The following is a 25860-nucleotide window of genomic DNA, read 5'->3' on the forward strand; positions in this document are numbered from 1 at the left end:
GCGCTTGCTATCTATTACCAGAGCTGTAGCGTCAGTGCAGTGCCTCTACTCGATACCTAAACTCCAGGAATCAACTCACTGTCCCAGGATTCAGACGCGCAACAGCTCGTCTACTGCCAAGCGAAGAATTCAACTCGGCCAAACAGGAAATCAGCTGCTGCAGTACGTGGCTGAAGCGGACTGACCCGCCAGCGGGAAGCGCCTATGCTTGTGTGTGGTCAAAATACTTCACCAGGGGAACCAAAGTTTGCACTGCTGACACGCTGTGTTTGTGTCATCACTGGCTGACAAAACAGATTAGACTCTGCGTGTTCCTCAAAAAACTTGCCAATGTAGTGTGTCAGATGAATTCGCCTGAAGCTGGGGCTTCGTCACAATACTGCAGTCGCTCCAAAGCAAGATACAGGAATTTCATAATTGTTCTGAGCCGGTGACCAGCACTTACATGCGTGATTTTACGTAATCAGGCCTCCAACAGTGGCCGACGTGAGACAGTCACCGTAAAGGCAAGTATCTCTCTAGCTATATGGTCACCCTGATAAGCAAGCACATAACCAGCTTGGGATGCGCTTCTAAATTCTAGGTGCGGCAATAACAGCAGCCGTCATGGAGAACAGGTATGGTAGTGTCATGTTCAAGTAGTATATGGCTTCTGCGGTTTCCGGTACTTCTGTAAGAAGGTCTATACAGGAATACGGCCTTGATGCAGTTGCAGTTTATGGTGGGGGAATGGTGGTTTTCTTAAAGTTCTCAGTAAAATTCAGTGTGAGGTGCACACTCGTGTTCCTCCAGCTGATTGTATTTCTCCAAGTAACCGTTGGAGTCTGATAGCAAGAAGGCGAATCCGCTCTGCCACAGAGTTCGTCGAATTTCCGCTGTCAATCGTCTGTGAGCTGTCTGCAAGGGGAATTCTTCCACGTCTTCGCGCTTCTTCATACAAAAGGCGTACAACAGTGGGAGCCAGTGCTTCTGCAGCGGCCAGCAGCTTTTCAGCCGTGGCTTCGCTGTCGCTCTGTGTTCGTACTTGCCCTTGAATACCGTTGGAAAAACTCGTTATCTGCACCATCAAGGATGATGGGAAGTGTGCTTGCACTAGAACGGCATCCCGGCGCTCCAGGAGAATTTCTTCGTGGCACTCCTCTCCATACATGGCCTTCTTCTGCCAAAGCTCTGTCGTGTCGCACTGAGCCGCAAGCTCGCTACATAGAGCAGAGGCATCGACCTTGCACTGGCCAGCAGTTCCGGACTCCGTATGAGCACTGGGAGGCTTTCCTGGAGTGAGCAGACCACTGCTCTGTTGAAAAGGCTGAGAAATTAGTGAGGAGAGGTAATATAAGTTTGGAGCGAAATTCAGACAATAAAACCCTCGAGCTCCTGAAAAAGCAGCAGGGATCAGCAGTAGCGGCTCTAGACACTGGCTTGCCGCTGAGGTCATGCCACCTGCAGCACCTGCCACAAGCTGAGGCAGCTGCCTTTTTCCCGAGAAGCATGACAAGGAGCAGCAACAACACTGTTGACTTGCAGTTCCGCGAGCAGTGGAGCACAGCCATAGGTGGTGGAGTAACAGAAGATGCTTGATGCCATGCTGTGACGTGTACATAAACCCTGTTTCTGCCACTGGCGTAAAGAGAGAATCCTCGCGTTCCGCCACGTCATAGCAGGCAGATGGGAAGGCAGCGAATTCCCCACAAAGTGAAAGCTCGGATACTCCAGAATTCCGCAGCAAAACATACGCGCAGTCGGACTGAGCGGCAACTCCCACGGGGCAGTGTGCAACATGACCACTGCCGCGGAATCCACGGCCTGCAGTCAAAAACTTTTCCGCGCCTGTAACGTTTGGGAGAACGAATGCAGCAGAGTGTGGGGCCACCATGTGCGCAGCAAGGGTCACTAAGCCAAGAAAACAGCGCACCGCAGACACTGTGACGCCGTCGGAAGCCTTACTGCTGCTGCTGCTGCAGGCAAACGCCTCCAGGAATTCGAGTTGGTCTTTTATCGGCAGCCAAGAGCAAGCGTGGGAGAAAGCCGCCACCTCAGCTGCCAGATGGTCTTCACCTTTGACAGGTTTAATGTTTGCCTTTTCCGCTCCTGGAAGTTGTCTGCAAGGTGGCACTCCGGCACCTGCTGCATTATCTTGTTCTACGGGAAGGACAAACCTGTTTTCGCCGAATTTGTCGCCCTCATTCAGCAACATTTTGCGTTTTTCATGGAGAATTTCCAAGGGTGCAGCGCCGGAAATCACCAGATGCACCACGACATGTGCAGGAAGAAGACACAATTGCCTCCTTAACTGCCTGAATTCTTCTTCCTTCTGAAGCTCGAAATGCTGACGACGCCGACTACGCAACTCAGCTGTTGGCAGGGAGGCAACATCTTCTCCGTTAAGTGAATCTTGCACTAGTTGGCAATCCTTGCGAAGCTCCAAAAATGCAACAAGAGCTTCTGCTGCGGTACCCCAAACAGCGAATGGAACAGCTCGGGCTGCTGCAGCTGCTGCAACCAGTGTTGCTGACTGTGACTCGGCCAGCCCTTCTGCATAGTATCTTTGTGGCGTTGCTGCAGATGAAGCTGCTGGCCGCTGGCTAGAATTCATGACAGCTGTATTAGTTAAGAGCGGTATGACCCACAGTAGCATGAGCTGCTGGAGCTCTCTAAAGAAACACAGCTTATACGAAACAGACGGAAATACGTACAAGGGGGTCTCGCTTTCAACAAGAGAAAAACGCCTTCGCTTCTGCTGTCGTTGCTGCTGCTGCAGCTCCCACCGCTTGCGCTGCTGCGTTTCTCTACCACTGCAGCACACGCTCCGGCGAGCGCTCTGGAAAATCCGGCGAAGAGCATTCAGGGCGCTGCACCATAGAAAAGGCTCCCGCGAGGGCGGCATTAGCCCCCGAAGCAGGACAGATCCTACCAACGATGTAACATCCCTGGGGCTCAGTGACCCAGCCGCAGCTGGCAACAGCGCAAAGAAGTAGCACGTCATAGCAGAGGTGAATCGGCGTTGGCTGTGGCAGTGCTGCTGCTGCTGCTGACACTGTGCAGAAGCAGCTGCGACGCCGAAGCCTGCATAGGCGAATCGTATAAACAGGGCAGCGAGCTGGGGTAGACGGTCGCAGTGTCTGCAGCAAAACCTCAGGACACCCAGTTGAAGAGAAGAGCACGACTGCAGCTGCCGCAGCAGTTGATGAAATCTGGAGTGCGACTCCGTCTTTGCATTATCAGGGCTAGCACCAGCTGTCTGTTGCTGCCGCAAACCGCCACCCTTAGAGGCAGCTAGCTCGGAAAGAGAGGCAACGGTGGCTTCCAACGAGCGGGAAAAAAGCAGAGCTAGCCTTCTACTCAGCTGTAGTTCCGAAAAGGCTGGAATTCCACGATACGACAGAGCCTCTAGCAAGCATGTACAGTGAGGCACGGGCAGCCCACTAGCCCCGCTAGCTTCCCTTTGGCATCCCCTGCTTCCGAGCAGACCAATCCAGCCGAAAGCCTCTCCAACATCATTCGCTGCTGCCTCTTCGTGTCTCTGAAGTTCAGAAAGTTCCTGGAAAGCTGAGAACTCCACATTTGCAGCAGCGCTCTTCGGTGCAGGAGTGCCGCCAACAGTGTCTGGCAAGCACGCTCCACTAGAGGAAATCCCCTCAGGGAACAAGAGCTCCTGCCCCTCCCGTATCTGCAACAAGTGTTGAAGAGCTAGACGTGTCAAGCTCTTCTCAGGTAAGCTAGCCAAGGAGCCCTCTGCTGTGTGGCTCGTGAGCTGCATGTATAGCAGACTCAGCACCATACTCCCCGCTAAGTCGGGAAATCTGTTCTTCTGCCCTCTTGCTGGCTGTGATGCGTGAGTGTTTCCGAATGAGACAACAGAAGCGTTCGCAGAATTTCCAGAGAGCCAATTGATCAGACGATCCAACGCAGCACCGAACGCATCCTGCTGTTTCCCCTGCTGGTGGCGCATTTGCTGCTGCCACTCCTGAGGATGCTGATTGGTGGTGTTGCCCTGTGACATGTCCGGGCCGCACAACGCAAAGGAAGGCCAAGTAAGGCTCGATGCTCCAGCACTTCTCTGTGCTGCTGCAGCATGAGTAGGCGGCTGCAACACAAATGGGGCGCCTATAAGGGCTGCGGCAGTAAAGGCCCTGGAGAGCTGGGAGACAGCCCCCACTGCTGGTGTTGCCAGTGCCCGCAGCACAACATCTTCGAAATGCAAGAGTAAGCGCTGCAGCTCTGTAACCTGCTGCTGAATGCGTCCTGATCGTTTCCGCCGTGGCCGCTGCAGCAGCAGCAATAGTGGAAGCAAGGATTGGGTCAAGTGAGCCAGACCAGCAAACGCCAGAGTTGAAGGGTCCGGCAGCGCTTGCCCCAGAAACTCCTCAAGCCTCTGCATAAAGTACAGGGCTTCATCTAGAGGCAAAACTCCGGCCTCTACAACGATTGGTAGCAAGCTCCCTAGGGCAAGCAGGGCGTTCCACTGCGAGCTTTGGGGCCCTGCACATGAAAGGGCTACCCTCTCTAAGACCTTGTAAAGCTCAAGCAATTGCGCGTAGAAATATGTCGGGTCTGGAGTCTGCAGGTGAGTGACCCGAGAGACTTCCGCTATTGCAACAGCCAGCGCTGCCGTCACACCAACATACTTGCCGTCTGCTGAAGAAGCTGGTGTTGCTGATTCGCAGCTCGATGACAGCTCTGTAAAGATACCCAATGCAGCCATGAGAGCCCTTAAACAAGAGCCCAGAAGTACAGGGTCCCCCGAATGTAGCTGTGCATGGGCCGCCAAGAAGATGCATCGAGCAGCACAACGCAAATCGTTGCCAGCCTCTGTTCCAGTCCCGCAAAGGCACTGCTGAATTTCAGTGGCGCTTGGTTGAGCGCCAGTCTGACCGCGAAAACCCTGCAACAAAGTGGAAAATACCTCAGCTCCGTCCTCCCCCTCTGGAAACTCCGTCCACAGCTCGGATACATCTGCTGAGGTTGCGTGGACGGGTGCTAAAGCAAGGAGCAAACAGCTGGAGAGCCTGAGCACCAAAGAAAAGCAATTAGCGAGAGACCTTTGTGGTGAAAGAAAAACGGATTGCTGTGCACGCCGTCACATGATAACTACGGCGGAGCACTCTGCTACCAGCGCTGCTGGCTTGAACGGATGCAACACAAGCCGCACCTCGAGAACTGACAAGGCTAGTTTGAGATGGCCATGACGCATGCACTTCGATAGCACACTGCTGTCCTTGTATACGGAATATCCGTACACACTACGGCCACAGCTGCCTTTAATATAATAACACGCTTCACTCTGCCCCGTGCAAAGCTGCCACAAAATTCAGGAACTAGCAGGAAGGCAACCTTCAGGCGCGATAGCAAGGACAGAAACGCGTTAACCGCCAAACAGGCGTCGTTCAGCGGTCTGTCCAGCACACGAAGATGGTTCAAACTTGCATGCAAGCTCACCAGGGTGGCGGCGGTGCAGCAGCAGAGGAGTTGAGCCGCTGGGAGAAAAAGCTGAAAATTGCGGGAATAAGAGCGGGCTGCTGGGCTGTGAGGGCACTAAGGAGGGAAGCAAGCACGGAAAATTCTGAGAGCCTCAGGCCGAACCCTGCACAATGATTGGTGCAGAGCGGGCCCGCTGCAGGGGTGCCCTTAGGTTGCGTGACTCTAGAGTCCATAGCCTGCTGCTCTTCAACCGCTGCTCGTGGCAGCAGCAGCTCCAACTCCTGCAGCAAGTGATGCCCCAGCTGCAGCAGCTCCCCATCAGCCGCAAGAGCAGCGGGCAGCATCGCCGCGAACCTGGCGGCAAGGAAACAGCCGCATGCAAAGAAATCGGCAGGTTGGCATGTGCGCCGCCATCCTGTTAATGAAAAACGCTTTACGTGCTGCTCGACTGTATCGCCGTGGCTTTCAGGGTGATTTCACCACGAAAACGCCCAAATGAAGTGTTACAATGGATTCTCGATAGACTTTAGGACGTCAAAAGAGGAAGCACACGAAGCGCGCTTAAAGGAAAGCGGGAGGACAAGACGAAGGAGAATGTAAAGTACAATGTGCAACCTTGGAAGAAAACTAGAGCCTCGTAGGACCACGCTAGAATATCCACAAAACATCAGCACCCCAAACATATCAGGCTCCCCAGAGAAGCTAAATGAAAAGACGCCTACCTCTGGACGAAAAATTCGCAAACACGAGGAAGCAAACACAACAACAACGGTTCCGTCGTCATGAGGTGCCTTGCGATGTCCCTGATTTCGAAATGTGTGTAAGCCCTCAGCTCTTTCAGATCTGCACGAATGGGGGAATTCGTAGTCGACAAGAATTAAGTAGGCAAAATTTGTTTGGAGACTGGAGCAAAGCCAAGACACATACACTGCCCAGGACTCATTTTGTCTGCAGCTGTACCATAAACAGGATGCTGCAGTCATAGAATAAGTGCGGCCGTGTCAGCTGCATGCACCTCTTCCTTCACTTGTCTTGCAACCCGAGCCTCCTGAAGGTCTTGGACTGGAAAACAGTAGGAGCCGCAGGAGAGCACGCTCGCTGTGAGCATATCCTGAAGTGTCAGATGCATCAACAGAAGCACGTCGCGACAACAGGGTCCCCAGTTTGTGCTGCTGCTGCTGCCTTAGAAGTTCTCCCGGTGTCTGGTTCCCCACACCCCCCCGAGCAATGCGTTCTTTGCTCATTGCAGCAGCCAGGAGAGAAGCAGCGCCACGTATTTCCAGCTGACGCAGCGGCAGATGTAGCACGACCCCCCCTAAGCCTTCGCTACAGGCAAACCGCACTGACGCTCCTTCGCCCGCGGGCGTCCTAAGGATTCCGCCTGAAGCTGCTTCGGCAGATGCAACGTAAAGAGGCCCCAATATGAGAGATGCCGCCTGTAATGCCACAGACCGCGCAAATGGAGAGCCTGCCTCGGCCACTTCTTCCAACAAGAGCAGCTGCTGCTGCAATTGGCTTTCAAGCTCTTGGGGCAGCCCACTTTCTGTCGGTTTGTGTTGCTGCAGTTGATGCACCCGTTCATCCTCATGCTGCTGGTGCTGCTCTATCTGTTCAGCAAGGTCCTGGGAAAGGGCAAATAAAACCAGCACGAAGCCTTCAAGTGCTGCGCGGGGAGCTTGTAGAGTGTTAAATAGAAATTGGCACTTTCGCCGAAGGACTCGCATGATTTTCGGGGTTTCAAGGAAGCGCCGCATGCAAAGGCGACCTAAGGTGCATAGAGTCACGCCGCACGCCCGGCCGAGCAGCCACTGCTGCTGCTGCTGAGACGCGCCCCGCTGCTGTAGCTGCGAAGGGCAAACTCCATAAGAGGCAACCAGCTGTTCCATTGCAGGGAGAAATTGCAGCAACGCCCGCGGGCATACGGCTTCCAGCTGCTGCAGACAAAACGCCAGTAGCAGTTGCTGCAGCGGTGTGGCATCCTGAGGTAGGATAAAAGGCACGGAGACTGCAGCGTCTGTATCGTGCACTACAACTGCTTCTCCACCTGCTTTACCCGGGGACACCACCGGCTGCTGGTGCTCTCTGGTGTCTCCCTGGCTCTGCTCCGCTTCTGCTGCAGGCGCTGCAGCAGTGAGCTTCGAATACGGCAGTTCGTCGAAGGCCGCAAGACGCGAAAGGCTCCGCATCAAGAGAAACCACATTCCATTTGTTGACAGCAAACGGTGAGACGGGACTACTTCCATGCAGCTCGCCAACTCCCCCAGGGGATCAGTGCTACACCAGCAACACAAGCTACAGCAGCAGCAGCGGATGCACGGGACCACAGCTGCTGCATTATTTAGAGCCTGTCGGCTACTAAAGCAGCAAATTTTGTCATGCTTGCCTGAAGGCCCCAAAATGTTCGTGGATTTGCACAGCCACTGATCAGAACTCAGCGGTCGCTGTCCCTGCATCGTTCCTTTGTGGATCTTCTGCCCCTGTTGCTTCTGTACGGGCAGCAAGTCAAATAGTGCTCTGTAAACCGGAAGGACTGCCGTTTTGTGGAGACCGAGAGAGGCAAGCGCCTGTAGAGACAGAGCAAACGTTTTGCTGAGGCTTTGCAGTAGCTGGCGCCGTTCGGCTGTTACAGACGGCAGCTCAGCCGCGCTGGGAGCTAACAGGGCTGAACCAGCAGCCGCCAGAGCCTCGGCAGCAAATTCTGCATGTCCATCAAAAAGGATGAATTCGTCTGGCAGTAGCGGGCTTGGTCGCGGCTGCTGCTCCCGAGGCCAATGTTTCCCCTGAATTTTCCATCGTAGCAGGGTCCGCACTATAGGGGATGTGGGCAGTCTCAACGCAGCAAAGTGCAGTGCAGGCAGAAGCTGCAGAGCAGCTGCAGGTGCTGCAGCCACTAGTGCCCCGATTGCGGCGAAAGCCTGCTGTCGGTCCGCCAAGGACTCTGCGAGAAAGCAGCAAGCGAGCACGTAGGTGTAGGGCCCTTGCTGCAGCAAAGCACTTGGTAAAGATAGTAGAAATGGTGTGCTGTGGATGTCTTCGCTGTAATCCCTGTCAAGCATCATGTGCAGCAGCAACTGCCGCTGGCCGGCTGTTGCTCCAGCTTGACTGCCAGCAGCAGCTTGAGCCACCTCAAGCTGCAGCTTGTTCTTCAGGTGCGGCCGAGTTGCTGCAGCAAAGACTTCTGCGCCCAGCAGCTGCTCTGCTGCGCCCCTGTCGAGAACGCGAAAAGACCACAGCGCAAGTGAGAGAGGCATAGCAGCCGCTGCATCACTGGATAGCGGCACTGCGCCTGCTAGGCCAAAAAGCTCCGTCACATCGAATGACAGCCCACAGGCCCTACTGCAACTGCAGTGCTCTTCTTCACCCGCAGGCGTTCCTGTAGCAGCGACTGCATCTGCAGCAGCGGCTGCTGCTGCGCAAGACAGCAGCGCACGTAGCCGGGTGCAGGTCTGTTGCAGGGCGTCGGTCAGCTGTTGTCTGAGGAGAGCCCCTCCAGCTCCACCACCGAGTTGCTGCTGTGTAACCAGTGGCACCAGCAGCTGTACGAGTGGTGAGAAGCAGCAGATGCATCGTAAGGCCTCTGCAGTGCAGAGGCAAGACGCGCAGCATTCACTGGTCCTTCTAGCGATGCAGCTCTCGCTGCTATCGTCAGGTGCACGTACGAACTGCGGTTGCAGCTGCAACATACGGTGAGTGGCCTGCAGCAGCAAAGAGAGCTCTCCCGAGTTTGCTTCGTTTGCTGCGGTGCTCCACAGCAGCCAGCCAACCAACGCACAGGTGACTCGCCAGAGTCCCAATGAAAGGCAGGTTCTACTGTAGTTGCTGCTGTTGCTGTCACCGCTGCTGCCGCCCGAAGAAAACGCAGCAGCCGCAGAGATCGGAGTCCTTAAGGGAGAGAAGAGGTTGAGGCAGCGCAGCAGCTGCCGCAGCAGGGCCGTCACGTTTTGCAGCTGCTCTCGAGCCGTGTAGAGACCGCAAACACACTCCCACAGCAGGCGATCTGCACGTGCCTGCTGCTGCTGCTGCAGCATCAACCACTCCCCGGTGCCACTGACCTTGGTCTCACTCTGGAATGCAGCAATCATTGTAGAAGACATCTCAGCGCTCCTCAAGGCAGCAGATACACAACAGGAAAACTCCTCAGTGTCTCTCACTCTCGTCAGTGCAGACAAGCTCAGGTGCAGCAGTCTGTCGCTCACCATGCTCTGGTTCTGTTGTCCGGGCTGGTGCTGCTGCTGCTGTGCATGCTGCTGTTTTGCAGCCTCCTGCATCTCTGCTTTCCCCACAACCTCTACACAGCGCAGAAGACGATTAACTGCAAGGGGAAGCAGGGAGCAAGTTGTGAGGCTGCTGCTGCTGCAGCTGAGGAGCAGCTGCAGGGATGTCAGTAAAGTTGGCTCGAGCAGAGTTGTGAACGTCATAAAAGGGACGCTTTGCAGCGTCCTGCCACTGTTGCTGCTGCTCTCATCGCCGTTGCCGCTACTTCTTTCTGCTGCTTCTTCCAGGACGCAAGACACAGCCTCCACAGCGGCGAGGCACACACGAGGACAGAAGTGGCTTATCCGGATGAGTGTATCACGGAGAACGGCTGCTGCTTGCTGTAATCGCACCAGTAGTTGCTGCTGGTATTGCTGGTGCGATGCAGGCACCAGCTTATCTTGAAGCGCCAGCTTTAGGAATCGCTGCACAAGCAAAAGCTGCATTTGCGGTGGTAGCAGTTCCTCTCTGCTGGCTTTGTTTCTGTCTCCGTTGTTCCTGTTACTGATAGTAAGCGCCGTTCGGTTGGTCTCTGCAGCAGCAAGCCTCGCATGCAGTAAATCAATCAACTGCTGAGGTCCTATGGCCCCATCAGCAATAAGATCTGTGAGGCAGATAAGAGCCTCACTGCGGCAGGCACTCCGTAGCTGCTCCTCTGCCGCGGCAGCCGCTGCAGCAGCAGCGGGCTGAACAGCGGCTGCTGCTGCAGGTGGCTGGAGAAATGCCGCACAGGGTAATTGGTGCTCCCTATTGAAAGCGACAGCCATAGCGGCAGCATTCTCTCCCTCAGATTCAGCCACCGAGAGGGTCCCGTGCTCGAGAGCGAGCAGTAGCAGCTCTAGGGCGACCTGGCGCTCTTTGTGAAGATGGGTGAATTGCAGCAGCAGTGATTTGAGTTTGTGTAGACCACTGCACCGCACATGAGCACTGGGAGCCTCCAGGGTCTTCACCGCCTTCTTCGCCTGCAGTGCGAAGGGACCATGACGCGCTGCTGCAAGGAGAGCCGCAGTGCGGCACGAGAGGGAGCTGCTGCCCCAGGAGGCCCCTCCAGCGCCCTGAGTGCCGTGCGGCATTCTAATGTGGGGCAGTGGTACTGCGAGCTGCTGCTGCTCGTCCCCTTGCTCGCCAGAATGGCACGGGCAGGTTAGATAACCACTGTGCGCCCAGATACGGGTGCGTGGAACGGCACCTAAGTAGCATGACGCCGCAGGTTTTACAGCGCTACAGCATGACAAGTGCTACTGCTGCAGTGTACCACATAACCAGCCAGGAGAGGACCCGATGAGGCATGCTGCAGCCGGTCAACGGACGAGGATTCAGGGGAAGCTCACTACAGCTTTTACCGTACGCAGGGATTCGCACGTTCTGGTGGAAAGGCGGAAGCGCAGAAGAACAAATAAAAGCATGAATACTCGCAAACAAGACTTGGACACCCTGGGACTATAACTGAAGAGCGGGGCCTCACGGCCGACACATGCTAACGTCTCTTCATTTGTGAACTTGGGGATGTTTTACAATGGCCAGCAGGGAGTTGATGAGAACAAACTGCTAAAATTGACTGATAATATAGCAATATTAAATACTGATTGAGTAAATAGTGCCACAAGGCACAGTAATATCCTTCGAAACACACAAGTTATCAAGGACATGCTGTGGGCCTCTGTCTTCAAGCGATTTGTAGCTGTATGCTTCTCTGCCAGATGTCCTGTGGCCTCTCTAATGCAGTCTATCCTGTTCTTACAATCAAGCCTTCTAGAGATCCTATTTGAAAGGGATGGTCCTACTTGGAAGGGATGGTGCTAGGGGCTGCCTCTAACGTACATGCTTAGTCAAACTGTCCAATGTGCGTGACTTTGCGTGTACCGACTGCGTGGCTGTATGCCCAGCTTGGGGAGCAACAGATAAGCTAAATGTGAATTCTGCTTGGCTGCACGGTACAGACATGGAAGACCACTGCGGAGGCTTTGAGTGCCCCGCCACAGTGCGAAAGCAACGTGGCGGAACAACGCTGCAACTGGGAGAATAAAATCCTCTGCCGCATATAAAGGTACAATATATGTGTCTGGAATGTTGGGACTGGTGTACTACCGCTTATTCCTTCCTTGAAAACGCGATGAATAAATGGTAAGGATAAGTGAGTGACAGAAATGGAAAAATTTCGATAAGGCCGCAACGAAAGGCAAAGACGCTCTTTGAGCCTCGTTGGACGGCTGGAGTAGCCTCTACTGAGACTCTCCTTGCTCCTAGATCCCTCTAAATCTGCATGGGCGTCCCTAATAGGACAACCCTGGCGCATGATCTACATGCTGGACGTATTGTATCCCGCGAAGCAGATGCAGACAAATCTAACAAACTAAAGAGACAAAAGTCGCGTGGGAGGAGAGGCAGTAGGGTTGTTAGTATTTCCTCTCCCGTTGCCCCCGTCTCCTTCAATTGGCCCCTACGCGTCTTGGGGGATAAGAGGGCGCTGGATGTCCGACCTCGAGCTCTCAGACAGCTGCTGCCTTTCAGCTGCGCGGCTTCTTTCTCTGTGGTGGGCCTCCCAGCGTCGGAGCACGAATGCGACGAAAAACAAAGCACAAAGAAGCACAACAGCTCCAATTCCCAAGAGCGTGAGGTTCGTGTTTGGGGCGCTGTTGAGCTCGGGCGTATCAGCTGCAGCCTCTGTGCCTTTATCCCGTTGTGAGGCATCCTCTACTTTATCATCCGTATCTCTTTGCCCGGTGATGGCGTTTCGCCACTTTCGCCATTCCCAGCCCGTGATTAAAGAGGGAGGGCGTGGACTGTCTTCCGCTTCGGTGACTTGCTGCGTTTTTGTGTTTCCAAAAAGAGACTCTAATAAACCATTACTGGGTGGTACTGTTGTAGTGGTAGTCGTTGTGTCTCCCCGTGAAAAAAACCAAGATAGACCGGAAGATTCAATCTTATTTTGAAGATCCTGAGGAGGCTCCTCTTTGTTCTGCATGCGCTTCATAAAAGAGCCCCACGAATATTGTGCGGATTTGCGATTGATTTCAGGGTTGGTGGAAGTAGTGGTAGTAGTCGTAGTTGTTGTTGTGGTCGTGGTGGTTGAGCGGAACTGCTCTGCAGGAGGGGTGCCAGCCACAACCTTACCTGAGCTGTCAAGACAGCCAGGGAGAGTTGTATCAAGCCACTTGGACTTGCAGGAAGCGTGGCAGGACCGTTTGTTGCTGTAGTCGTAGGAAGAGAGACCATGAGGCAGTTCGTCATGCGTTTCTGCAGCATCTGTCTCTTTGGGCGCCTCCCCGTTGCATTGTCGGATGCAATCTCTGAAAGGAGGAATGGGATCACAGTCCAGTGGCGGTCCCTCCTTGTACACTGCAGGAAGGAAGTCTTTAGCCTCAGTTTCGGGCTCCTCTGCTCCTTGGAGCTCAGCATTTTCTAGCTCAGCCTCAGCTTTCGGCAGAACGCTGCTGCCGAGCCACGCGGCACTGTCAGTTGGCCTCAGGTTAGCTTTAGCTTCTGAGGGAGGGAAAGTGGGAAAAGACGTATCTCTTCCTTCTTTCGTGCTATCCGTTGCGGCTGTCTCGGTGCTGGCCGCCTCTTTGAGGGCAGTCTCTGTCATTTTTTCCGCGGGAGCGCCGAAGCCCAGGAGCCTCTTAGTCGCGTCGAGGATAGAATTGTTGTTGCTTTTCTCCGTTGCGCAGTCACACGGAGCCTCTTGTGCTGTTTCAGCATCGGAAGAGCAATCACAGTTTCGCATTGGTGATGCTTCTTGTGTCTCCGTCTGGGGATTTTGCTCTTTGGAGTTTGCCCAAGGCAAGAGAGCGCCAAGCAAAGGTTTAGATGCGTTGGTGCTCAATATTTCGATCACTGCGTCGGCTTTATTGACTCCGCGCTGTGCACCGGAGGAGACCATGTCTGCTGTGCCTTGCAATGTTTCCGCCGCGGTCGAAGCACTGCTAGCTGCTTCTTCGAGACGCTCAGCAGCATTCTTCGCTGCGCTCGAGGCGTTTTCTGCTGCCTCTTTGACTTTGTCTGACCCTGTATGCAGCATCCCGCTAATGGCATCTCCCCAGGAGGCCAGAGCAGTTTTGGCTGCCTCGGCAGCGCTCTGCACTGTCTTGACTGCCTCTCCAGCTCTATGGGATGTTTCACGAGCAACTTTAATAGCGGATTCCGCAGCTTCCTCTGACCGCGATTGCACTTCATGTCCTAAAACTTCGAGAGTGTGTTTAGCCTCTCGGGCTGCTGTGTTGGCTTTCTCTGCGGCGTCAACTGCTGCCCGACGCGCTTTTTCAGCCGCCACAGCGGCCTTTGCAGCAGTCCTGGAAGCAGATTGAAGCGTCTCGTTTGAGTTGCTTTGCACCTCCTCACGGACACGGTCGGCCCAGGCAAGAACGGCAGACTTGGCGTCTTGGGCAGCAGATGACAGATCCCTAGCTGCTTCACCGGCGGCAGACGTGGCCTTCCTCGCTGCCTCATACGCTGCATCTGCTGCAACTGGGGCATTTTGTTGCAGAAGCGCACCCAGGGCGTAAAGGCCCTTCTTGGCTTCCCGTGCTGCTCCTGATGCTGCCTCTGCTGCGTCGTGGGTGACCTGTCGCGCTGCCTCTGCAGCTTGATGTGAGGTTTCCCCATCCCACCAGCCCCACGCTGTTTTGCGTGCCTCCTGTACTCCGGAAGTAGCCTCCTCGATACCCTGGTGGGAGGCCTCCGCCGCTTGTCCTGCTACGTCGTTTGTCACGCCCGTGGCGGAGGTTGCGGCCTGCCGCAGTACACGAGCCACGCCTGTAGATGAAAAAAGATCGGAGCTCGCCTCAGTAGAGTTAAGGCTTTCTGGAGTGTCACGCGATGAATGACCGCCGAAGAAGCCGCCGCCGAACAAAGCGGCAGCGGCGACATCCCCACCGGCCGAAGGTCTACTAGATGGAGGAGCTTCTTCCCGGCGAAGGAAGAAGTCTGTGAAAGAAAAAGAGTCGGCTTGCAGAGGGCAGCTTTGTAGAGCCAGCAAAATGCCGAATAGAACGGCAGCGCCGCCGCGCCAGTTGAGTCTGGCTGTCATGGCGAAGTGTCCAAAGAGTTAGCCCGCGCGGCTTCAAACTAGCTATGCTTCTCCCCAATACACTTCAGCTGTAGTAAAAGTAAAAAAGGAGAACGGATGCTAGGCTACGGGACACTGGAAATCATGCGACAGAGCTTTTACTGCGCCTCTGTCGGTGGCGGCACTCGATAGAAACAGCTCTCCTGTTGGCGACAAGGGTGTCGCCGCGGTTCTAAGGCCAAACAGAATCTCAAAATTGCCATTTAAAAAAGCACACGTGGTTTACTGTAGAATGTGTAAACTTGTCCAGTCCGCTACTAACTGCAGGCCAGCTAAGGGTTGAAGCTGGTGCGGTCCCTTGACTTAAGCGGCTGGTCGGCGCCGCCCTACCAGTGGCTTTCTCCGGCTTCTGTCTCTTTAAAGGTTCTTTTCAATAATAAGTCTAAATTTCCCCTATTTTCCCAGTACAGTGACTTTTAATTGGCTTCGTGGACACGCCAGGCGTTGGTCGGCGCTTTTTTGGTGCTGAGGTGAAGCGCTATCTGTAGTTACAGTGCACGGCGATCCCGCAGCGGTTATCCGCCCGCACAGAGGCAGACGGAAAAATTGTTTGCAGTACAAGAAATATTTACTCTCCAACATTCTGTTGATGTGCTTATCAAGGTGCAGCAGTGAGCGCCGCCACGAATATACGAAGGGCCTCCTACAAACAATGAAAAACGGCTCTACGCAAAATTTCCGAAACTGATGCAACTCACCAATTGCAAACAAATGTCCTGTTACTTTCATGCCTAAACAAATAAAATGCTGAGGCAGGAAGCGAATTATGGCTTGAAGCTAAGAATACTGACATTCATGGTCCCACGGGCCAGCTTATGGACTCACGGATACATTTGCACGTTAGCGAAGACAGTCGGAAGTCGTACCTTACGCTCCCGAAAACACCATTCGGACAATCTTATACGTCGATCCCATTCAGACGGCCTCGTACGTCAATCCTGATGGTTTCTTTCTTTCTGGCCTGCGACATTATAAATCTGCAAGAGAAGTTAAGCTCCTGCGAAGCATCCTCTATAGTGTTACTAACGATAAAGAAGCATGAGCTTTGGTAGCCTGCATCAAACAAAGCAGAATCACGGATGATACGAATTATGCATAAATGGTGCAAAAAGATATCTAAGGATGGCAGATCCTGCAAATGCCAGCAAGTGGGCGAGATCTATTGGCTGATGATGCGAAAGGACCTTTGGAGAAGGCAGTAGAGAAGCTTAATCAAGAACTAGAGAAGAAACTATAAGGCCTTATTGTGTGGAAGCGTTGTGACAATGGAAACGTCCCACGTAGGGCAAAGTAAGGCTTTTCCCTGTCTGCAGGTGTAGATTGTTTCCTACACCTGCATGGATGGATGACACGAGATGCAGAGTAAATAGCCAACAAGTGAGTGCTGGGGTGTGCTATTTAGCGTGGACTCGACAGCAGATATGCGATTCGAAATAGTTTACCACACTTGTGAAGCCTTCTTAAGTGCTTGTAAATCGCGTAGCAGTGCTAGCCCGATACTTCTAAAGCCGCCACACCCTAAATTGCCGGGGCTCACTGCAGGTTGCGCGTCCAGCGTGCCCAACGGCGAAGTGCTGCATATTGAGCACGTTGTTACAGGAATAATAATGTTGTGCAGTTGTGAATGACCTTCGGTTGGATTCCTATTTGGACCAAATAACTACAATCTGGTCTTGGAAATCAACTGGCGTGTACGACGTAAGGCAGCCTAATCCTTTCAATCTGACAAGCTGAGACCTTATGTGAATGAGACAGCGTGGGGAAGTCGTGGGGCGCACTAGTGAAGGGGAAAAACAGGACGGTACGCCAGGCATGGCACGACCCAAGGCTTCTGCAAAGGAGCCCTACGGCGCATCGTCGAGACAGGTGCTACGTATGGTGGCAGGATGGACGCCGGCTCCCCTACGCCCACATTTTTAGCAATGCAAGCGCTATGTAAGGGCAGAAAAAGCATGCAGAGCGGGGAGTTAGTTCGGCAGTCATGTACAGTTTTTTGATCCTCCAAATAACCCAGAGCAGGGCTAAGCCTTTCAGTAGCTGTCACTGACTCGAACGCCGGGCCCGCCCCTTAGCTCTCTGAAGGCATGCAGGATGTGCTACTGCGTGCACTTTGGTCGCTTAATGAAGCAGTCCTCTAAACACTTGGTCTGCCGGCCCTCTGGGAGTCAATGCATGCTAAAGACGATGACCAGCCAACGTGACCTGACTCCAAGCAAGTGAATACTGTGTATGATGAAATTCTCCAGACAGTAAAAGCCTAAAATATTGGTTAAAAATCTCTACCTATTACGTAGACCACTAGCTGTCTTCAGCTATGCCATGTCGGTCCGTCGCCAAAGCGCTCCTGTCACAGCCCTGCTTTGAAGGTGCTCATCATTTTCCCGACACATTTCGATATCTATTTCGTGACACCAGATCAGCTCAGCTTTCGCAGGAAAAACGTGGCTAATTTGCCAGCAAGTCGTTGGATCTGCCTCTCCCACTCTTGTGTGCGCACCATGGCTGAAAGGCTTGACAAGTACGGTGATTGCATTGGCAAGCGGAAGATGAGCATTATTCTTTGCTGAATATTGCGTGCCTTTGCGACTGCTTTTAAGTTCTGCATAGCACCTGCCTCAACAGAAGTGAACATGGTGAGGGGGAGCTGAATATTTTTCCAAAATAATTGTAGAAACAGGCTTCCATTGAGTTTACGTAGCCAAAGAGGACCAGCGGGAGCGTCTTATTCGCTCGATCGTGCAGTTATTCGGGTACTTGCCATGCCTTTCGGCCCAGATGGTGAGCCAGTTTCTTTCGAAAGCAGCTTCAGTACGTACTTCCAAGCCTTACCAGGAAATTTCCGTGCGGTGCGTATGCATATCACCCACACTTTTAAACGCGCGAAGTGCTTGCATACTACTCAGAAGTCTACCGGCAGGCTTGCCTACGGAGGCAACTTCTAAGTGCCTCCGTGAACATTCATGTTTTGAGGTAGTTCAGCAAGGCAAGCTTACCAGACAGAAACTTGCCTACGTCAGGTATACAATATACGCACAGGGTACAAACCCCGCTGCGGGCACGATACCCAGCAGTAGCTTTTGGCCCAAAGTGCAAGCAGCTCTCGTTGCACGGTGAACTATTGCTGCATGGCGAGACCGGGAATTCTGTGATGCCGAAATCCACTTCGCCGACCTTACTCAGAAGGGCGTGGCCTTCCAGTGGGCAGATGCTCACAGACACCCGGTACAAAACCGAAAATAGCCCTTTATCGAGTACACAATTCAGGCTTTCGAGAATATTGGCCCTTTCATGCTGTACAGTGGTGTCTTCTGCTATGGTATAGGCGCAGTCCTCAAACAGAAAGAAGACTGACTGGATAGGTCCACTGCCAACCGAAGATTTGGGATTTTCAGCAGCACTCACAGGGTCCGGGCAACCTCAGAAGCCTAGCCTTTGCATCCTTTACGTGGAATGCATATTGTATACGTGTTGGATTAAGTTTACGTAGCCTCCCAATGCCGTTTCCGTTGCTTGTTGTGGCGCGCAGCACTACCCGTGGAGCTGGATGCAGCTTCCACCAAGGGAAACGCTGGGGCTGCACAGTAGTCCAGATCTCGAGGAGTCTTTAGTATTACTGTTGAGCTGAAAGCATTATGAAGGCGTCTGAACACACCGTGAGGGCTCGCCTAAACCCGGTCTGCATGAGACATCATAAGAGAAGCATGAAATGAAGCTGCTCTGGAAAGCAAAACTCCCCCTTTTCTCAAAATCAACTGGCTGTTGGCAGCGTTTAAAACTCTTAAAAATCGAAAAATAGGCTTCACACGTGGGGCCCTTGACGCAGAAGATGTGAGCATGTGCCTGCGGAACCTTGGCTGCTGAAGGCTGAAATTTGCAGACGGTACGCTTATATTCCCAGCGAACATCCATGTTATGCTGAATGTGTACATCTCCATTGCCAGGGATAGCTGATCAGCGCAGCATGTGTTTGTGTTGCACAGCAGTGACCGTAGGGAACTTCCTTGCGCACCGCGCCCTATGGGCCATCTTGCCTTGCTCTGAGGCGAGTGTACCCACGTGTTGCCTAAAAGAAAGAACTTTTTATTAACTTAGAGCAACACAAACAAGCAAAGGAATTGCAGCGGCTACAACTCATCGGTTGCAGACCACAAAGCTGATTCTGACTCGATGTAGACCCTGTGGTTGATGAATGAAAACCCTGAAGAAGTAAGACGAGCATGAAAAAAACATGAAACATGAAGCTCGGGCTCTTCGTCGGTATTTGGGGGAGCGGAGTGCGGGAGCCGAGTGTCGTATTCTAAGATGACCAACAGCGAGTCGCGTAGGCTTCTATAACGGCTACGATTTTAAAAAGTGTGACATGCTGTCAGGCATAGTTCTCCTTCGGGAACCCAACTTCGTCTGAAGTGCACGAAGTACTCTTGTAGCCATGAACGGCATCGAGCACGTGCTGCTCTACCGTTTATCACCAACAAGAGCCTGTGTTCCGCAACATCATGTTTTGCTATGCAATTTTGCGTTATGAATGGTGACTATGGCTCGCACTCTAGATCAGGATGTAACGTGAGCTGTAAGAAAGGAGCACGCAAGTTGCCCACCCCATTGCCGTAGTCAATGCACTGCTGCACCCTTAAGTGAGCGCCGTAATTGCTCTGATCTAGGTATGGGACTTAACTGAACAAAAATCGTCAAATCACACGCGTTCAAATATACAGGAACGTCTGAGATTATCGAACCGGTACTCCTCACTCACAGGCGCCACCCTCGGCAGAGGATCAAAGCCAGCCCCATAGCAAAAGCCCATGCCTCACTATGCTTGCTTGAGCACTGGCCAGACCCCACAAATCACGACAGCATAGCGATATGGAGTTTTTCCGACTATTTATAGCGCATAATGTGACTAGTCTGAGCGAGTTATGCGCTCACTGTAGCCCTTAGCACTACTGAACCTCCCCCCAGATCCTTCCCTCCGCGAGTCAGTCAAAAGGCGCCGAATCCCCCACAAATGCGGCGGAGAAAAGAGCTAGAAAACTGGACAATCTAATTGTTCAGAGCCACTAAGAGGGTGTTCTATATCATTATTTGCTGATCTGCCCGCCTATGAGCTGAAGCGGTATTTTCGTCGAACCTGCAGCGTCCTGTCTACCCTTGGCGGTTGGGCAGCCCGATCCGCACTGCAGCACCTGCCGACCTCCAGCCCAAAGAGCTGGTTTGCAGAGCGGCACGCTGCTGCGGCGACTCAAGGCAGTATGATGACGTGCAGTGTAACTGTAAACGCCCACTGTCCTTTGAGGAGTGAAGTATGAGGCCAGACGCAGCCACTTCAATCTCCAGCCCTCTTACGGGCCTATCCGAAATTGGAAGGGAAACTGCAAGAGGCCATACGAAGCGCAGGAACGACCGCGCCAGTCGCCAGGTTGCTCGCCCACTGCAAGTCTCCCGCGCCCTCATACTCCTTATTGTAGCATGCTGCCATGATTGGCTCTGGTGTCAACGGCACCCCACGGATCCTTCAAAAGGGACAAAGAACTCGTCTTCGGCAGTTTATTCATGGGCGGCAGAAGCGTCTACGGTTTTCGACGGCCGTTTCCTTGGACGGAAAATAGCCACGGAGGCACTCCGGCAGTCCCCAGTGCCCCGCACTCCAGAGAAGCAGCCCATGAATGATGATGACTTTCTGGAGGATGAAGAACCCATGGAAATATGGGGAGATATCGATGACAGGAGGTGAGGGATTTTCCGTTGAGAATAGTTCACTCCTCCGCCTCTTCGATTTGCTGCGCGCTACGTTGCTGAGCCTGAGCTAACTGTGTCTTCTGCATTTTCGTTTCTCTGCAGGATGATTCTCTCCGCTGCCCCGTGCCCGTGTGCGGCTGCGCTTCGTCAGGCGTTTAACGCCGCCCTCCGGATTCTTGTTGATCGCGGCGTGCGGAATCAATTGCTGCTAAAATATAGGTTACCTCTTTCTTTTGCTGTGGAGCTTCAAGGGGCTAGCCCCGCATGGCCAAAGCTTAGCGACCTCTATGAACACGACTTACTACGGGAAGTTTTAGAGCGACGCGTCCTGCGAGTGGCGACTGTCGCCGGGGGAGCTTCTCAAGACCCCGCAACATCGTCTTTTAACAGTAGCTTCCTGCGCGAAATCGTAGATGAGATCGATTCGCACTACTCAGAAATTGAAGGACTCTCCGAGTCCACTGGCCGAAGGGGATCTCTGCCTATCCAGATTGAATATGTATATAAGGCGTCCACTGCTGTCGTACTACAGGCGCTGGATGCCGGGCAAGCCCACATGACAGATATCAACATGGTCCTAAGTCACAACCCCTTCAACGGGATCACAATGACATCAAGATACAGCCGGTCAGATCAGGTAATGACACAGTCCACAATTGTCATTGTCAAGAGCGACACAAACATCGCTAGTTTGCGGGCTCTTCGAGACTCAATTTTCCTGTCTTATGATCAAGAGGGTCGCACAGTGGTAGTAGACAGTACGTGGAACCACCAGAGCTTAGCTCGCGTACTCCCCCCTTTTACTATCTATGAACTACTGTCGGACGGCGCACCGGGATCACATTTGATCGATGTACTCATGGATGAGGAGGCACTGGCAGCAACAGCGCAAGTACCATTGCCGTGGATCCACTATGGCCTACGCCAATTCGTTGCAGGAGCAACGTACGCCACAGGGGCGCTATTCCTTATGGACAAACATGGTAGCAAGTGCCCCACTGCAGCAAGCGGAAAGAGGAACCCCGTACGCCCAGCTGCACCGGATAAGCCTGGGGAAGACCCAGCGCTGTCCTCATTAAGGAGAGAACTTACAAAGAAAAGTCTTGGTTTCCAGAGGTCTCAGCAGTTTTACGTGGGTAGTCGGAAATCTTCATGGGAGGGTGTTTATGGAGCCGATACGCCTGGAGGCCCCACAGATGGCGAAGACTCCTACCCTGCCACTCCAGGGCCTTGGAGCACGGAGCCATCGACGCCAGTGGGGGAAATGGAGCTGTTCGACAGCCTACGCGGAGATGCCGGGGAGCCTCTGGCATCTGGCCGGCGATACTTGCGCACCCGTGCACTGCACGATTCGTATAACGCTGCTCTCGTGCAGCTTGTGCATAACTCTGTGCTAGATAATCTTATTGAGGATCTTCAAGAGATAAACATTGTTCCTTTCTTTGACTGTGGCGGGACTGTGCCTGGATCCGTAGCCCGGAGCTTTCCTCCTGCCCACCGAATTCCACCAGATGATGCCCTTATGGACATCTTACGTACCGGCGTGGTGCTCGTGGGAATGCCCATGGGAAGCAAAGAATCGATTTCAAGCCCTGAAGTGCTTTATGCCCAGCGCGCGATGACGGAGGTGGTGGCGGCGATAGGTGCAGAGTATCGTGTGACCCTGCAAACGCGATTCATTCGGTTTCCCAGTGCCCAGCACGTGCTGAGGGCGCTCCACAAGGGGCTGATTCACTTGGCGGATGCTCGAATTTTGTTTGAGTATATCTCCCCTCACGCTCGTCTCGGGTTTAGGGTGAGACCTACGTGTGCGTTGGGTGCTTCACGATTGTGGATGATGACTCAAAACAAAGATGGCATGACATCTCTGGAGGGACTTCATCAGACCTTAGAGAAGATCCCCGATGTCAATGATCGTCGCATCGGTGTCCTTGATCAGTATTTACAGAGCACAGTTGCTAGCGTCTTGCCACCGGGGGTTTTAGTGGTAGAACTAGCAGTGGAAGAAGCAGCAGAAGCGCTGTTGTCTCGCTCTGTCGTGGCTGTTTTTGGAATGGCAACCCAACAGCGGCGGCTGTTGCGTTCTCTCTTGAATGTTGAGAGGAGGCCAACAGACCAGGATAATCATGCGTGGGAAAAAATGCCTCAAGTCGCAACGTTTGATTCGAGGAACGAATTGCGCTGGGGCTCCCCTATTCATACTCCGGGATCCGGGTCTTTCCCTGATGCTTTCCCTGATCGTAGTCGACTCCCGTCTGATCGATTTACCCCAGGAGGCCCAGACTGGACTCCGGAGGACGGACCGGGCTTCCCGTGGCATGTTGCCGCACCACTGCAATACACAAAAGACATCTATCAAGAGCTCATGAAGGCAGAGGGCCTTCCATTAGAAACAAATGAAGCTCCCCAGCAGAACACGCCATCATGGATTGATATTGACACAGGAGTCACCGCTGTCATGCATTCCTTTCTCGCTGCATCTCTGCGTTCACCGCGCACGAGCGGATAAAGGAAACACTTTGTGCAAAGAAAGCATGCGCCGAGGTCTCAAAGTTGTCAATCATCGTCCACCTGAACCATTTGAAGAGAAGACTTGCGCCGCTGAGGGTGACGAGAAAGCCACAAAGGTGCTTCCTCGTCGGTTTTACATGCGTGGCTTCACCTCAGCTGGAGCCAAAGACCAGGGTCTACTGTCCATGAACTTGAAAAAGCCCACTGTAAGGCTGAATTTGGACAGAATCGAGATACATTTTACTCAATTAATGTATTTTAATAAAAAAGTATGCTGGAAGACTGAAGTCTTCGAACCGCCCCATATAAGTTCACGTGTAGAATTATTTTTTGAACGCGTCGTACGAGCAATTATCTTCTGGAGGGGTGGACTCCACCCCAGTGGCATATCCTTCACCAAGTCTGACACGCTTCTCTATGGATTTTTGCGTGCCAGCAGCTCAGGCTGCAGGCAGGCTGCATCAGTTACATCTTAAGCCAGAAACTGATTTGGATTCGAGGTTCTAAGTTAGCTGAGCTGCAGGGTCTGTCAGTTCGCTAGTGATCAGTGTGCACAGGGGGTTTCGACAAAATTAACCCTCTGCGGATGGCCTCGGATAGGCAAGTGACTGAAGCAGTTACACCACGTACACGGATAAGCCGCACGGCTAGTTGCACACGAGGGATGGCGTCAGTAGCTGGCATTTGCTTCTTTAGGCCAGTGGCGAAGGCGGCCTCAGAGAGTGATGCCAGTGCAACTCTACTTCAGCTGACGCTCTGCGTAGTTCCACCGCATCACCAGGAGGCGACAGAGGGACTGACAAAAAGGTAGGCGGCATCATTGGGTTGTGGATGTACCAAAGAGTTCTGCACAGCGGAGAAAAGCTGTGACGGCGGCAGGGATGGAAATTGGCGGGAAGGGGTTGTCATGGGCATTGAGAGACGACGGCTTGTGAGAGAGCTATTTGTGTCCTCCGGTTTTGTACTGATGAGTGGATTTGCAAGCTGGTCCTTAACTTCGTCTGTTGTGGGAGGGACTGATGAACTTGTTCCCTCTCCTACTGCGTGAAGGGCATCTCGCAGGACTGCGTGAGGTGCATTTTCAGCCCCTTTCTCGCCCCAAAGTTCCCACTCCGCCAGACGCGAACCCGACATATGGTCCTCAAAGATAATACTTGCTGCGCCACAGCAGGTGCACTTCGTAGAACTCTACACTTTCCCTGCCATTGCTCAACAAATGCTATTTTTAGGGACAACACCGCTATGACCTCCAGGGCGCTTTAAGTTTACGGCACAGCTGCATCGGCACTGTCTGCTGATGCATGGGTGTAAAACAGTTCATTTTAACTGGATTCAACACAGGCCCACGCAAAGGCGCTCACTGGAGGTGACGATGAGCCTTCGATTTGAGGAAAGAAAGAGCGTAGCGCTGCTCCGGTCCCTGCTGGCCTCCCATCCGATAACATCGTGGCGATATTTGACGGAGAATCCCTCCGAGTCAAATGCCTGCAGGACGGGCGTATTCGGCAGCAAGTGCAGAAGTCGGTTGCCAGGCTTACAAGAATATTGCGTTGTGAACAACAATGTACACTACGGTGCAGCCTTGCACCTAAGGAACAAACGCTTTTGAGCTTTTACACGCATACGTAAAGCCGAAGGAACAAGACAGGGGCTGTGCCGCATACTGTGATCACGACGGAGCGGGGGTTTGCCAGGGCGTCTTCCAGCTTCGTCACGGGGGAAGCCGGCACCACGTGAATGTTCGGTGTCAGAGCTACTCACAAAGAAGACGGATTAAAAGTAGGATGCAAAAGTTCACAAGATATTTCAGAACCCTTGAGCTAAACCGAACGAAGGTGCTCCTTTAACAATCGAAGGCGGCTGCATGGTGCGCTCTGCCTTCCATGGGGTAATCTTACCAAAGCTTGCTGGGAGTGACTCAGGATCCACTGGGGCGTTCGCTCCGATGAAGAACATGAGTGCCACTGTATTCGCAACACATTAGGGAGCCCAACCATGTCCGTTTCTCGGACCACTCATTCAATGGAAAGACCCAAAACAAGCAATGACGGATATGCCCTTGCAGCATCGTAGATAACACTCTATTAATTAATTGGGCACAGATAGAGGACGTACTGGAACATAAGAAGGTGGTTATGAGGTTGGCCAGTATCACAGCACAGCCGTAGCCTCGCACAAGGTGTAGCAGGCGGTCCTCTTTGTCTGCTGCTAGGGCAACCGCCGCAGCTGTTCGCGACTCTGGAGGATAGCGAAAGATGTCGCTTGTCACTGGACTCTCGGACATGTTACGGTTCCCCGCATTGGCATGCGCCACGTAGAACCGCAGAGACTGCAGTTGTAGACAAGACAGGCAGCGAACAGAACCACCAGTCGAAAAGAGTGTAGTCATTTGAGGCACAGTGCACACCGAATATCAAGACGAAATATCTTTTGGAGCATCGAACCTCCTCCAGAGGCACTTCAGGAGGTGAGCTGCACGTGAATATGCCCACTTGCGCTAGTCCTGAGTCTTCAGGATGTTGAAGGTCGGTGGCATCCGCAGTGACCCATTGTGATGGCTTTTCTCGGATCACCGCTGTCTTCTGCGGAGCTTCTGCTTGCATATTTTGAGATCGAGGATCTGCTACTGTGCGGCATGCAGCGCAAAAACAGCTGGCGAGAAGGTCTGGTTCCTGCCTGTGCACTGAGCCTATGGCAAGTCACAAATGTTAAGGGAGCGGGGGTGTTATTGGCAGGCCATCTCTTTAGCTGTCTGTACCCTTTGTAGAATGGAAAAGGTTGATGTGCTAATGGCAATCCATTTCTTTAACTTTGTGCTTCTCCTGCCGAGCGGCATGCAGAAGCTTTTGCGTTGGATGAAACTTCGTGTGGGACGT

The 25860-nt window shown here is 53.1% G+C and overlaps 5 protein-coding genes across 5 annotated transcripts; 1 reads left to right on the top strand and 4 right to left on the bottom strand.

Moving 5' to 3' along the window:
* Window positions 1-760: 760 nt before the first annotated feature.
* ENH_00031480 (hypothetical protein, conserved) lies at window positions 761-10745 on the bottom strand (the record flags this gene model as incomplete). The annotated part of the gene is made up of 4 exons (XM_013580075.1): window positions 761-5006; window positions 5437-5772; window positions 6141-6261; window positions 6434-10745. The coding sequence occupies 4 exons, from the start codon at window positions 10743-10745 to the stop codon at window positions 761-763; spliced, it is 9015 nt and encodes a 3004-aa protein (XP_013435529.1).
* A 1367-nt stretch (window positions 10746-12112) lies between these two features.
* On the bottom strand, window positions 12113-14698 carry ENH_00031490 (hypothetical protein, conserved; the record flags this gene model as incomplete). The annotated part of the gene is made up of 1 exon (XM_013580076.1): window positions 12113-14698. One exon carries the CDS (start codon window positions 14696-14698, stop codon window positions 12113-12115), a length of 2586 nt encoding a protein of 861 aa, XP_013435530.1.
* A 3047-nt stretch (window positions 14699-17745) lies between these two features.
* On the bottom strand, window positions 17746-18175 carry ENH_00031500 (hypothetical protein, conserved; the record flags this gene model as incomplete). The annotated part of the gene is given in 3 exon segments (XM_013580077.1): window positions 17746-17763; window positions 17873-18154; window positions 18158-18175. Coding segments are annotated over 3 exon segments (318 nt in total).
* A 1864-nt stretch (window positions 18176-20039) lies between these two features.
* Window positions 20040-22982, top strand: ENH_00031510 (hypothetical protein, conserved; the record flags this gene model as incomplete). Its single annotated transcript, XM_013580078.1, has 2 exons — window positions 20040-20464; window positions 20576-22982. The coding sequence occupies 2 exons, from the start codon at window positions 20040-20042 to the stop codon at window positions 22980-22982; spliced, it is 2832 nt and encodes a 943-aa protein (XP_013435532.1).
* Window positions 22983-24316: 1334 nt separating this feature from the next.
* On the bottom strand, window positions 24317-25587 carry ENH_00031520 (hypothetical protein, conserved; the record flags this gene model as incomplete). The annotated part of the gene is made up of 3 exons (XM_013580079.1): window positions 24317-24469; window positions 25161-25313; window positions 25429-25587. 3 exons carry the CDS (start codon window positions 25585-25587, stop codon window positions 24317-24319), a joined length of 465 nt encoding a protein of 154 aa, XP_013435533.1.
* Between the last annotated feature and the right edge of the window lie 273 nt (window positions 25588-25860).

Source organism: Eimeria necatrix, genomic scaffold, assembly GCF_000499385.1.
Source record: "Eimeria necatrix Houghton genomic scaffold, Enh_scaff22, whole genome shotgun sequence".
NCBI lineage: Eukaryota > Apicomplexa > Conoidasida > Eucoccidiorida > Eimeriidae > Eimeria > Eimeria necatrix.